The 14,039-nt window shown below is 43.1% G+C and overlaps 1 protein-coding gene across 2 annotated transcripts in view; it reads left to right on the top strand.

Moving 5' to 3' along the window:
* The window catches only part of LOC149316118 (copine-5), a 197,545-nt gene that overhangs the window by 155,853 nt on the left and 27,653 nt on the right, over positions 1 to 14,039 (top strand). For both annotated transcript variants that reach the window (XM_089514838.1, XM_089514839.1), the window contains 2 exons: positions 5,008 to 5,061; positions 6,874 to 6,935. In XM_089514838.1, coding sequence (XP_089370964.1) covers positions 5,008 to 5,061; positions 6,874 to 6,935 — 116 coding nt within the window. The remainder of the gene's footprint in view (positions 1 to 5,007; positions 5,062 to 6,873; positions 6,936 to 14,039) is intronic.

Consider the following 14,039-nt stretch of genomic DNA (forward strand, 5'->3'; position numbering starts at 1 on the left):
CTCACTATGAGCTACTGTTAGATCATCCATGTAATTGCAAGTACAGTGGACCCTTGTTATATGCTGGGGTTTGGTTCCAAGATTATTATTATTATTATTATTATTATTATTATTATTATTATTAACCTTTATTTATGAAGCGCTGTAAATTTACACAGCGCTGTACATGCAATCTTTTTAATTAGACGGTTCCCTGCCCTCGGGCTTACAATCTAAAAAGACATGACACAGAAGGAGAAGGGAGTGGTGGCGGGAAAGGGTAAGAGGTCCAGCAGTTCCTCTCTACCTCCGAGGCCTGGACCAAGGCAGATGGACTGGAGGGAGGGCTTGGCTTCAAAATGGAAGGTTAATCTTCATCCAGGGAAAATACATACTCTCAAGTAGGATAATATATATACAATACATAGCAATACAGGAAATGGTTCGATAAACAGGCAACAAAAGAACATCAGATAGTAAGCGACAATTATGCAATGCCTGGGAAGGCTTCTCTGAACAGGGTGGTTTTCAACTCCGTTTTGAAGCTAGTTAAAGAGGTGATGGCTCTTGCTTGTGGGGGAAGAAGGTTCCAGAAGTGAGGGGCAGCAAGTGAAAAGGGGCGAATCCGGGATGGGGCAGAGGAAATCCTGGGCTGAGACAGGAACCCTTGACTACCAGAATGGAGGGCCCGAGTGGGAAGGTGAGGAGAAAGAAGGTCTGATAAGTAAGGAGGGGCCAGTCCATGGAGGGCTTTGAATGTCGACAGCAGGAGCTTATACTGAATGCGGAAAGGGAGAGGGAGCCAGTGAAGGGATGCCAACACAGGAGAGATGTGGTCCGAGCGGTGGGTGGAAGTGCTAATGCGTGCAGCTGAATGCTGGACAGAGATTAAAGGACGGAGGTGAGAAAGAGGAAGCCCGGCCAGGAGGACGTTACAGTAATCCAGTTGGGAGATCACTAGGGCATGGACCAGGATCTTGGCAGTAGAGGCGGAGAGATATGGTCGGATTTTGGCAACATTGTATAAAAAGAATCTACAAGCCTTGGCTGTGGTCTGGATCTGAGGGATACACGACAGAGAAGAGTCAAAGATAAAACCAAGACTGCGGGCTTACTGGACTGGTTGAATAGAAATGTTGTCCACAGAGATAGAAAAGGAGTGTTGAAGGGTGGGCTTAGGAGGAAAGACAAGAAGCTCTGTCTTGGACATGTTGAGCTTCAAACGCCGATGGCGCATCCACTGCGAGACAGCTGTGAGGCAAGACGAGACTTGCTGTTCAAGCCTTGGAGAAAGGTCAGGGGCAGAAAGATACAGCTGGGTGTCATCAGCATACAGATGGTAGGAAAAGCCAAGAGAGCTAATGAGTTTTCCTAAGGACAATGTGTAGAGAGAAAACAGAAGGGGACCCAGAACAGAGCCCTGGGGAACTCCAACAGATAAGGGAGCAGGAGAAGAAGTCTGACCCCCATGGATAACAAAATCTGTGGATGCTCAAGTCCCATTAAATATAATGACATAGCAAAATGGTATCCCTGATTAAAAAAAAAATGGAAAATCAAGGTTTGATATTTGAAATTTATACTTTTTTTGAACATTTTCAAACCGTGGATACTTGAATCCGTGTATAAAAAAATCAGTGTATAAGAAGGGCTGATTGTAGTTGCAAAACCAATGAATCGAATCTTCTATCTTCTATTAATTTTTTAAAAATTAATTATAATTAATTTTTTCCTGGCAATCAGGAAAAAAAACAATATCAAAAATTTATAAATTATTATTGAATCGTACATTGGAAAAATTTGTAGTCAAAGATTACATGTTGAAATGGGCTAAAGATTTGAACACGCCCATACATATGGAGGAATGGGAGACAGCATGGAAAAGGACAGATAGATTTACTGTGGGACAAAATCTAAAAGAGAATCACTTAAAGATCATGAACAGGTGGTATATTACCCCCTGGAGGTTGAAAAAGATGTTTAAAGTTTCTGACGGAAAATGCTGGAGATGTCATTTGACGCTCATATAACTCAATCAGCAATTCGCTTTAAATCATAGTGGGAATGAGGCCTTAGACTGCAGAGCCAGCTCAGGATGGGAACTTCTCCCAGAAGTTGACCAGACTGACAACTGAATCATATTTTTACACTGATAATCCTTACCACACCTGAGGCAGCAGATGGGACCCAAGACAGATTATGCACAGGGACGTAGCCAAGGGGGGGGGGTTTCTTGGGGTCCGGACCCCCCTTCCATTAGAAAAATGAATGGTGTGTGCTGCTGCGCCGCCGCACTCAAGCCCCATTATAATGATGGCAGTCTGAACCCCCCCTTCCCAAAATCCTAGCTACGTCCCTGTTATGCAGCTTCCACATCTCTTCCCCCCTTGCAATGGGACCTCTGTATAGCTGTGAGGGTCAGCTGGGAGGCTGCTACTATTGTCCCTTCCCCAGCATCTGCCTCCTGACATAGTTACCTCACTCAACCTAATGTTAGAGCTTGTCCTGTTAGATTGTGTCCACCCCTCAGAGAGAAGAATATGGAGCCAGGTAAGGGGGCTGATTTGTTCAGATACTGTTTTCCTGTCTGCCACAATATACACACACTCATCATCATGCAATCACACATGCATAAAGGAGACTTGGAACACAATCTGTTTTCCTGTTGTATTTTGTCGCCTTTCACGCTTCTGAAATAGCAAATATGCAGAGATAATTTTCCTATCATTATGTTTGTACTCTGTGCTAACTATAGGGAAGCATTTCTATTGAATGAGCTACCCCAGGATGGTTCATTTAGAACTTAGTAGTTGTCATCAGACTTAATATAGAAATGTTGTTTCCCTTTTCTGAAGACACATCAGGGCAGACGATTATCATAGTATTTCAGCTCTCTTTTATGGAAGATGATTTGTACACATGCTGTGGTTGTTTACAATATGATAACACATAGAATATTTGTCTTGGAGTTTCAAAGGTTTATTACTATGGCCAAATAACTTCCTATTTGATGTTTGAATTTGCATCTATTATATCTCAGGGGATGTCTCAGATCTGGAATAGAAAGTAATATCTACATAATTTGGATTCTTGGTCTCGCAACAGAGCATCCTACAGTGTTAAGAGCCTAATAGTTTGATGATCTGCAGTACCTCAATTTGGTATACAAAATGGGCCATGAGGACATTTTGTCCATGTGCAACACAACAACCTGTTATATACTAGATGAGGGTGGTGTATTCCATACTAAAAGTTAAAGTTTTATACCCAAACAACACAAATTCATGGTCAAGAAAATCTAAATGGCCAGGGGCCAAGATGATTCAAGGATTTTGGAAGTTGTACTCCAAAAAGTAATTTACAAGCTTAGTTTTACACATATATTCACAATCATGTTAAGTAAGCATAATAAATGAAGAGGAATTTCTTAGACTGATGAATTCTCCCCCAGTGCTACCTTTCTTAACAGTGACTAGAAAGAGCCATTGGGTACAAGATTATTTTAGACCCCAAGACACAGCTTCATATCCTATATTAGCCTTGGATTTAGTCAAGGACCCAAGTCTCAGCTACCTGCTTCTCAACTTCCTTTCCCATCTGTATAGTGTGAAAAACAAACAGCCAGCTCACAAGTAGTTGCAAGCCTGAACAAGAAAATCCCTCAAAGCCCTTCTCAAAACCCTGTTTTTCGTTTGAAGCCTTCTACACCTTGTTTCTACTGAAATAAAACCTAAGGATGTGTAACTAAAACAAAAGCTGAGGGAGACCATGTGGTGTATTCATTTAAGCATTGGATTATGACTATGGAGAGCAGGGTTTAAATCCCTACTTTACCATGTAAATCCACTGGGTGACCTTGGGCAAATCACACTCTCTCAGCCTCAGAGGATGGCAATGGCAACCCCCCCTCTGAAGAAATTTGCCCCCCTAAAACAAACCCTGTAAAAGGGTCTCCATTAGTCAGAAATGACTTGAAGGCACACAACAATAAAGCATGTGCAACTGCACTTGCTTATATTCACCTCTGGTTATCTGAACCTGTTTTTGTTTGTTTGTTTGTTTGTTTGTTTGTTTTTTTGCATCTTCTTCCTTTTCTCGACCCCTCTGCTGAAATTTAAATTGTAAGTTCCCAAGGAAAGAACTACATCATTTTCATTTTATCCCTCTGCAAATTGCACATCTAGTGATGGAAATGAGCTCTGGAATCCTGTATGATATTTTATGTAATGTAGCTTTGTGTATAACTAGCTAAGTACCAGCAGCACTAAGAAACCTAGTTACAGGATTGTGAAGAGGCATAATGGGATACTGGCAAGAGTGTCCCAATGTACATTGGTGTCTGATGCTCATTGGGACTGATGTGATGCTCATTGAGACCAATGAGATGCACATCAGGACCAATGTGATGTGAATCAGTCCCATTGAATATCAGTCCCACCTTACATGGGGTACATATTGTCATTTCTAGGCATTTGCAGCCATGTGAGTATCATAGGATCTGGACAAATCTATCTGAACTCAAGCTCTTTAAACAATATCTGAGATATAGTCTGCAGGTCTTGTCTGCAGGTCTTGTAGATCTGAATAATAAATATCATTGAGAACTGTGAATCATGTCAGGAATTGAAACCAATTGCCTCCAATATCGTTGATAAACCTTGAAACATGGAAACGTGTATTTGGAACACGTGTCTGGAATTAGGTTTTCCAGTGATTTTTCAGCTGATGGTCGCAACTCTGAAAAAATAAAAATCTTTTCAGGAATTAGACTATGTATCTGTTAGACATTTTGAGATTTAAAGTGAAATAGTGTTTGCAATAGTCAATTCTGCTTGGCCTCATAGAACCCAGAAAGACAGACTGTACATCTGCACATCAAAAGTTACAACCATGCTTCTATCTAGCTTAAATAAATTCAAATATCAATGCCAGTGCTCCTACTGTGATCTTTACACATCATCACAGACGTCTTCCTCAGTCTTTTGGATCATCTTCACTTGCTTTTTTCCTCCTATTTTTCTTACTCAGGTAGTGAACCCCAAGAAGAAAATGAAGAAAAAGAAGTACATTAATTCTGGGACAGTGAGTAACATTATTTTATCTCTTGCTTTACATTGTTTTAAAAAAATCTGTAAAGCTGAACATGAGCAGAGAAATAATTTCTCCAGTGGTTTTAATCATTACTATCTCAGTAGTTTGGGTCATTTATTTATTTGTTAACTGATTAAGACTTATTTAATTTTTAAACTCAACACCAGGAAGACAATTATATACATGAATGGAAACTGAGCACTGAATAATAATGTGTGATCTTTTGCCCCACTTCTCAAGACATAGGCCTGTTACAGACTGCCCAAATAAAGCTGCTTCGGGTCTCTTTGGAGGTATGCTGTTTAAATGATGCATGCATCCTAAGAATCCGGAAGCTGCACCAAAAGCTGCACTCCAGTGCTTAGGAATGGAGTGTGGCTTTGGCGCGACTTCCGGACTCTTAGGACCCATGCATCATTTAAATAGCATACCTCCAAAGAGACCCAAAGCAGCTTTATTTTGGCAGTCTGTAACAGGCCATTGTGAGTATTGTGTTACACAAGTGTAGGCTAAAAATCAGCATGGGAATTCAGAGTATATCTGTGCTACATAGTTAGAATGCTTTAATGCCACTTTATCTGCCATGGCTACTAGGATTTATAGTTCAATAAGGTAGTTGGAATTCTCTGCTTAAGAGTTCTGGTTCTGAACTCCAGCAGAGAATTCTAAATTATTTACTAGAGTACAAATTCAGAATTCATTGACTTCATAGAACTAAGTCGTTGTCATCAAACTGGCACCAAACTTCAATAACTATATGCTACATATACATTCTAAGGTGCATTCACATTGTACAATTATAGCAGTTTGATGCCACTTCAGCTGCCATGATTGAATTCTATTTTTATGCCTAATTCTACTTTACTGCTTGATGTTTAACAACTTTTTATATGTCTTTAATTACATTGTGATCATTTTAATCTGCAAGCTGCCTTGAGTCCCAGTCTTGGTGAAAAGGTGGGATGTGATAATGGTGATGATTGTGTATCACCTACTTAGCTACATAACTACCAGTTAAGTGGTGTCTCCCAGTCCAACCCTTCAATCCTCACTTACCAGGCAGCAGCCACTGTGAGTAACAGTGATCAGTTCCTCTGTCAAACAGAAGACAGCTGACAAATGTTTCCATCCCTCCTGTGAGCAATCCCTGGTATGACAGTAAGAAACACCAGAGATTGCTTTCAGGAAGGGATGGTGGATATGTCAGCCAGCTGCTTCCTTAACAAGAGAACTGACCCCTCTTGCTTTCAGTAAATGAGGACTGGGGCATTTGTACAGTCCATACATATTCCCTAAACTAATGAATACATAGGGATCATGAATATAAATCAGTCATGAAGACATACCTCTATATTACACATTTGTAACTGCCTTAGTGAATTCAGGTGAACTGGTGAATTAGTGAATTCTGATCAGGAGTAGTAGGAGAAGGAGTAATAATTCCATCCTATGAAATTCTGGGATTTGTAATTCCCTAAGATACTTGCAATTATCTAGTGTATTCCTTTGAACTACAGCACCAGAGTGTTCTGGCAGAGAATTTGAAGTATCTCCTTAAACTACAAATCCCAGAATTCCATGGAATGGAACCATGCCAATTAAAGTGGGATCAAAGTGCCATAATTGCATAATGTGTGTACACACTAAGTCAGTCTAATGCTGCATTCCAGCCTAATTTTAATCAAAAGCAGGCATAGGTTTATTTACAAGTCATAACAGAAAGTAAATGGATATTCACCTGCAGAATTAATAGCTGCCTCAGTGTTTCCTGTGTAATGCTACCTCTGTTTCTTAATTTTCAAGGTGACATTGCTCTCATTTGCTACAGAATCAGAACACACGTTTCTAGACTACATCAAGGGAGGGTAAGTAGACTGTCGAATGCACTGAAACATAATGAGAACAGAACAGAAGTACTGTTGGTTGGTAGCTGGACTGTCTTATTTTAATTTAGGGATACAGCCCCCACCCCCAAAGTATCAGTCCGATAGCATCAGGGTGCTCTTTGACCCTGGTGGGTGTTCAGGTTTTTACTTAAGCCTTCTGTTGAGAAAATGCCCTGCCTATGAGTATGTTGATGCTCCTTTTATTTTTCATTGCCTTGTTTTTAATATTATGGACTTCCTCTTTCGTTGCTTTTTGGGATTTTTAGTTCCTTATGTTAACTCTGTTTTATTATGATGGTGGTTTGATAAATATGTACGGTAGTTTTGTTGTATATTGTTTGACATTTTATTGCTGTAAGCCACCTTGAGATGTAGTTTTTTTCTTGGATAGCTTTTTTTAAAAGTTCAGGCTAAAACCTACAGTGAATTTGCTCAGCCTGAGGATGTGAACAGGATTCTTATATATGGCTTATGTCCATGCTGTCTGGTGGACCATATCTCCCATATGAGCCTGCCCTGCCCCTGAAATCCTGAGGAGAGGCCTTTCTCTCAGTCCCACCACCTTCGTAGGCAAGTTTGGTTTGGATATGAGACAGGTCTACCCCTAGACTCTGGAACTCCTTTCCTAGGGAGGCCAGAATGTCCCCCTCTTTGCTGTCCTTTAGTTGGCAAGCAAATGCCTTTTTATTGAGAGCCTTTTAAAACAGAAGGTTTTTAAAGAGCAGAATTTTGAGAGAATGTAGTATAGTTTTAAATAGAACTTTTTTTTATCTTTTTAAATCTATATTTAGATTGTTTTAATATTGTGAATAGTTTAATTCCACTCTTGCTGGTATCCTGATACACCTCTTTACAATTAGCTAAGTATATATAAAGTTACATTAAGTAAATGGGGATATAGGATTCTGATGGATAATTATATTATGATGATGGTCATCATCATTATCATTATTATTCACTACCCAATTGATATGGAAACTACAGCTGCCATAGATTTGCACCACACTTGTTCTCTGATCCACTGTATGATCCATTTCTTTGTGCAACAGGGTTGTATACTGTCTCCATATTCGTCAAGATATCTATCTATCTATCTATCTATCTATCTATCTATCTATCTATCTATCTCTGTATGCATGTGAACTCTCATTCCCTGGCATTTTCAAGATTCATGAAGAAGGATCAAAATGTTCAGTGAGCCAAGCAGATGGGAGGAGGTTGAAAATTCTGGTGACTCAGGAAAGTATGCAGCTTACAGTACCATAATGATTATCAGTAGTATCATATGCTTGTTCTGCTGACAGAGCTGTGCATATTACTTATACCATCTGAGGCTAAGACTCTTAGCTGACAGATAGTGTTTAAAGGATCACGAGAAAGAAAATGTGTTAATTCCCAAGGACCCAAAGGTCACACACAGAATTGTGATCAGGTTGCTTCCTCTTAAGGAAAATAATTGTTTAGGAAGCAAAAAAAAGTACATCCAAAATAAAACTCAAGTTCTTGGGGAAATGATTTGATTGGACCCAACATTAGCCATACCTTCACTCATTGAAATCAATGGGATCATGACTAATGTAACCCCTGTTGATTTCAGTGAGCCTGCTTGAAGTATGAATAATTTTAAATCCACTCTACTATGAACAAGGATGTTAAGTAGTTAACAACACACATGTACACAAAAGGAAAGAATACCTGCTTGTACTTGAAATGATGCCAATCAGAAGCCTTTGGGTGAAATCCAGTAATCCTGGGGTCCAAATCCAGCCTTCTGGGAGTTCCCAAATCCCCACACCTTCATTTCCATGGCTCTACTATTTCATCATTTGCCAGGTTTTGAACACATTTTCCCTATCTTAAAAGGCTGAAGTGTCTTTCTTAAGACAGATTGTGATAGGCAGAAAGAGCTGTAAGGTGGAATATGCTAGCAGTTTTCATTTCTCTCTCCTCCTCTTGCCTTTGGCCCTCCCCATCTCTGGGATGTGGCTCCTAAAAACCTCTCTAAATAAAATTTGGCCCTTGAGTTCAAAGAGGTTCTCTACTCTTGTATCACCTACCTTTTTTTTTTTTTTGGGGGGGGGGGTTGATACAGACTGGTCATGCTTTGAATGGAGTAGAAAAAGCTCTTTATTCCAGTGAAAGCTCCATGCTAAAGGAAGCGGGCAAGCAGATAATTTCCCTATTTTCTCTTGCATGGCTTCTCATGTTGTTCCAGAGGATTACCCAAACCTGCAGAGCATCTTTTTGAGAGTCACAGAGGTTGCATGCTGAAGGAGGACTTGGAAAGTTACCTCTCCCCTCCTTTCCTCCAATGCAAGTAGATCTTTGCTAAGTGCCACTCTGGATCTGATCCAGTAGAACAAAGGCTGGAGCCTTCATACAATTAAAAAGAACATCCTGGGGAAAATATTTAGGATATAAATTAATGAAGGGTACAAGGCATGATCCCCATGAAGAGTGATGTAGATTAAGAGAGGTTATATCAGCACTATTTTCTGTAGTCATCTCACAGGGGAAAGCTTTACTGCAGCCAAAGAGAATCTTTGACACTGGAGGGGTGAGAAACAGATTCTGAAAGTCAATATTCATTCAAAAAGAACAAAGAAAAATGCAAATCACTTTCTCAGTCCTGAAAGCTACTTTCTGAGGTATATCTGTCCCAGACATAATCCATTGCTGAAGCCAATATTCAAAGCAAATAGAGTTGGAGAGTACAAACAGGATTTACAACAAAATGTTGAATCATAGAGGACTTCTATTCAAGATACTCTTTTCTTGCTTGCTTTCCCCTCCAGTCTGTGTTCTGGCTCCTTCAGCAGTTAGTCAGCATCCTGTGACCACTGAGCAAGTTCAGTCTCAATTTAGCTGTCAAGATAGGAGTGGATCTTTGGGGTTCTTTTTTAAGGTTTTGATTTTTTTGGGAAGGATTCCTATGAAATGTATGGGGTCACCAGAAGTCAACAGCTGACTTGAAGGCACACACACACACATATCTCAGCAAACCTTGGAGTTCCAGAGATACCACCCCCATTTAAACAGATGGTGCTGTTTAGATTGTCAGGGATTTGAAGGGTTAAAACACAGCACACACGGAAATGCTTGATGTGTGTGTGTTTGGCCATGAGCATTCAGCAGAGTGGCAAGGCTGATCAAGCTCAGCTGAAGCTGACTGGCTCAAGGACACTTCAGTGCCCTAGTGCAAGTAGCCATGGATGATGAAACCATGTGTCTGGATTGCACAGGAGACACATGACATGGTTACACACCTGAACTCACTGGGTTTGGGAGACCACATGGTCTGGAGACTATATAAACCCAGGGGTTGCAAGGGATAGCTTGTGGGTTTGTAGTAGGAGTTGGATTGGTATGGTTTGGAGTTTTAGAGATCTAGTTTTGTATTACTGTATAGCACTATGAATAAAGAGCACTTTGAGGACTTTGGCCTGCTACAGACGGGCCTAAGAGGCACCGTCGTCGCGCTGTGAATACACGCGAGGGGCGGCACTTCCAGATGCACCTTGCCCCTCGCACATATTCCGTACATCAAGATGGCGGCGCCCTATACAGATGGGCGCGGCCATCTTGACGTAACGGACGCTGTGCATCCAGATGTCCAAACCCGGAAGAGACGTCACAAATGCGCACTTTGGCATTTGCGGCGTCTCTTCCGGGTTGCCGGAAGGAGCGCGATTTGCGCGCTCCTTTTTTACAGCGTGGGGGAGTTGCGCGGTTTGGCTGCAGCGGCTTCCCCGCGCTGCAACCAGCAGCAGCCCAAGACCACCCCTTTTGGGCAGTCTGTAACAGGCCTTTGTTTCTCTGGTGGTTTATCAGAAGAAGCTACAGCATCGGTTTGCTGTGTGTCCCCAGAGGTTCCTGCATTGCTGCAGTTCCTGGAAGACATCCAGTTGCTGTTATCCCAAATTGGACTTTGGAGCCACACTTCGGCTTCTGGAAATTGCCAGCTCTGCTACAAGGGTCTGATTTAACCCCAGGACTCGTTTGAGTTGCTGACAGTGGTTGTTGGACCCCAGCAGTTGCGCTGACATATGAAAAGGCACTCAGAAAATTGAGGTGGCTGTTAGTATATAAAGTATGATGATTTCCAGGCCGAGTAGAACACTGGTTGTTATTTAGAAACTGGTGACTGGGCAAAACTTCCTAATATGGATAAACATGTATTGCCACAATTTACATGGCAGCTATGCCTAGGTCATGTAAGCTCCACATTCTCATTCTGCAGAAGCCAAAATTTAGGAAAGTTTCTTTTTGGACTCAGCAAATCCCCCAGTGAGCATAGCCAATGGTCATGCTGGCTGGGGCATTTCCTAGGAACTGTAGTCCAAAAAAGAAAACTTTCCCAAGCTGTGGCAAGAGTGCAACAGTGGCCAGTCGCAAAATGAATCCATCAGAGTTCAATTTGCTACTCCTGTGAGGTGACAGACTGTGGAAATCAATACAAGTTCATTTGGAACACTTAACAACAGCAATCAAGTTGTTGTTTACCCATTATAAACTTGTCAGATGAAATCCTAAAAGGACAAGATTTTGATTGGATTAAAAAACATTCAGGTTGCAGGGATTTCTTGGGCTGATTCAACAGTAAACTGGGTCTTGGAGTCTCCCCAGTGGAGGTTGGTGGACCTGATGTCAGTGGAGCAGTAAATCTGCTCTGGGTTTCAATCCAAACTTTAGAGCAGTTATCCAAGGCACTGAACCTATTTGGAGGGGGAGGAATAAGCCTTAGCCCTTTGGATAGCTCCCTTAAAGTTCAAGTAAAAACCTGAAGTGGATTCGCCTCATCACTGACACTAGAAGCATCTGTCTCCACTATCCCCCTTGGATATAGCATATAGCATGACTTTCCTTTCTCTTGATAACTGTTACCTCTTTTCCAGATAACAGATTCAATTCATTTTCTCTCATAATATTTTAGTGAGCCAAAAATGTCTTCTTAAGACAAGACATACTCAGTTTAATTATGCCTTGGTTTAATATCTTGTTAATTATTCATTTTCTTTGCATTGAGTCATCAGTCCTCCCATTTGGGGGTGGTGATGGAAAATTGGACTCCCCAGTAGAGCTCCTCTTCCAACCAACTGATGTGCTTGCTTTGTTCACGCTGCCTCTGGCTGACATCCTGGAGAGCAATTAGCCAGCTGGGCAGAGATTTGCTTTCCTTATGGGTTTAGTGTACTCATAATGTCAGGTTTTATTTTATTAGTTATTGATTTGTCCCGAGCTTGGAAATGTTACTTTTTAGACTACAACACCCAGAATTCCCCAGCTAGCATGGACATGGGGCATGTTGGCTGGGCATGTTGGATGGGAGGGGGATTCTGGATGCTGTCAAACAAAAAAGGTAACTTTTCCAGACTGGATTTGTCAGTGGCCATTTATCATGATGGATACGTGGGTCTTCCAGGACTGTGGGCATTATAAACAGTAGGTGCTGAATAGCAAACAGCAGGAGTAGGCTCTGGCATTCAAGCCCCCCTTTGGGGGGGGGGGGGTTCCAGAAGCATCCAGTTGTGAATTGTGAGAAACAGGATTAAAACAGATATGTGGGATTCACCCTTGTATTTTTCTGTAGAGAGTCAGTATGCTATGGTGGTTAGAACATCAGACATGGATGTATAAAGTCCAGATTGTAATCCCCTCTGAGCCACAAAACTGTCTGGGGCCAATCAGTCCCTTTCAGACTGTTCTATCTTGCAAGGTTGTTGTAAGGACACAGGCTGCTACCACACTGCAGAATTAATACAGTTTGTCACCATTTTAATTGTCATGGCTCTATTCTATGGAATCCTGAGATTTGTAGTTTGAGAAGGCTAAATATCCCACAAAACTAAAAATCCCATAATTTCATAGAATTGAGCCAAGGCAGTTAAAGCCATGTCAGACTGCATTAATTCTACATTGTAGATGCAGTCATAGTGGAGAAGGGGAGAGTATTGATTGCCACATTGAAATTGCCTGAGGAAAGGCAGAATATTAATATACTAAATCAGGAGTAGGCAACCTTTTTGAGCCGGGGGCCGGGTTGCTGTCCCTCAGACAACTGGGGGGCCGAAACCGGGGAGGTGGAGCTTCCACCCCCGGGGGCGGGGGCGCATGCCAGGGGTGGAGCCTCCACCCTCCAGGGGCGGAGCTTCCACCCTGGGGCGGAGCTTCCGCCCCCAGGGGCCAGGCCACCTCCTCTTTGCCAGCCTCTGACGGGGCCCCAGGCCCTGTCAGAGGCCAGGAAAGAGCCGGCAGGGACCGCCAGCACTGGAGGCCTCCCCGTCTTTGCCGGCCCCTGACGCCAGAGGAGGACTCTTGGAGGGCCCCAGCGATGGCAACTGGCCTCCCAGGGACCCGCTGCCGCCATCGGAGCCCTCCTGGAGGGCCCCTGCAATGGCAGCTGGCCTCCCAGGGGCCCGCTGCCGCCGCCGGAGCCCTCCTGGAGGGCCCCAGCGAAGGCAACGGGCCTCCCAGAGGCCCGCTGCTGCCGCCGGAGCCCTCCTGGAAGGCCCCAGCGATGGCAAATGGCCTCCCAGGGGCCCTCTGCCACCGTCGGAGCCCTCTTGGAGGCCCCAGCGAAGGCAGCGGGCTTCCCAGGGGCCCGCTGCTGCTGACGGAGCCCTCCTGGAGGGCCCCAGCGACGGCAGCGGGCCTCCTAGAGGCCCGCCGCCGCCACGGTCGCCCATCACAGCTTTTTGCTGCTCTGGGTGCCGCCATTTTGGGCGGCAAAATGGCAGCGCCCATAACGGCCTCTGGGGCTATGGGTGCCGCCATTTTTTGCCCAAAATGGCGGTGCCCAGAGCGGCGAAAAGCTGCGACAGGCGGCAGTGGCGGCAACAGCAGCCAGGGGCCGGTCGCCAGGCCTCCGCGGGCCGCATCTGGCCCGCGGGCTGGAGGTTGCCGACGCCTGTACTAAATAAATGAAATTATATTTACATTCTCAAGCTTCCAAGACAAAAGTATCTCTGATGCATGTTTCTTTACATTGCAAGTGTAAGGTCTCTTCCACACTACTCATTCATAGCTCTTTGAATCCAACTGCCATGACTCTATTCAATGGATCCCTCGGGTTTATAGTTTGGT

The sequence above is a fragment of the Sceloporus occidentalis genome, unplaced genomic scaffold (assembly GCF_023333645.1).
Source record: "Sceloporus occidentalis isolate IW3139 unplaced genomic scaffold, rSceOcc1.0.p SCAF_3, whole genome shotgun sequence".
NCBI lineage: Eukaryota > Metazoa > Chordata > Lepidosauria > Squamata > Phrynosomatidae > Sceloporus > Sceloporus occidentalis.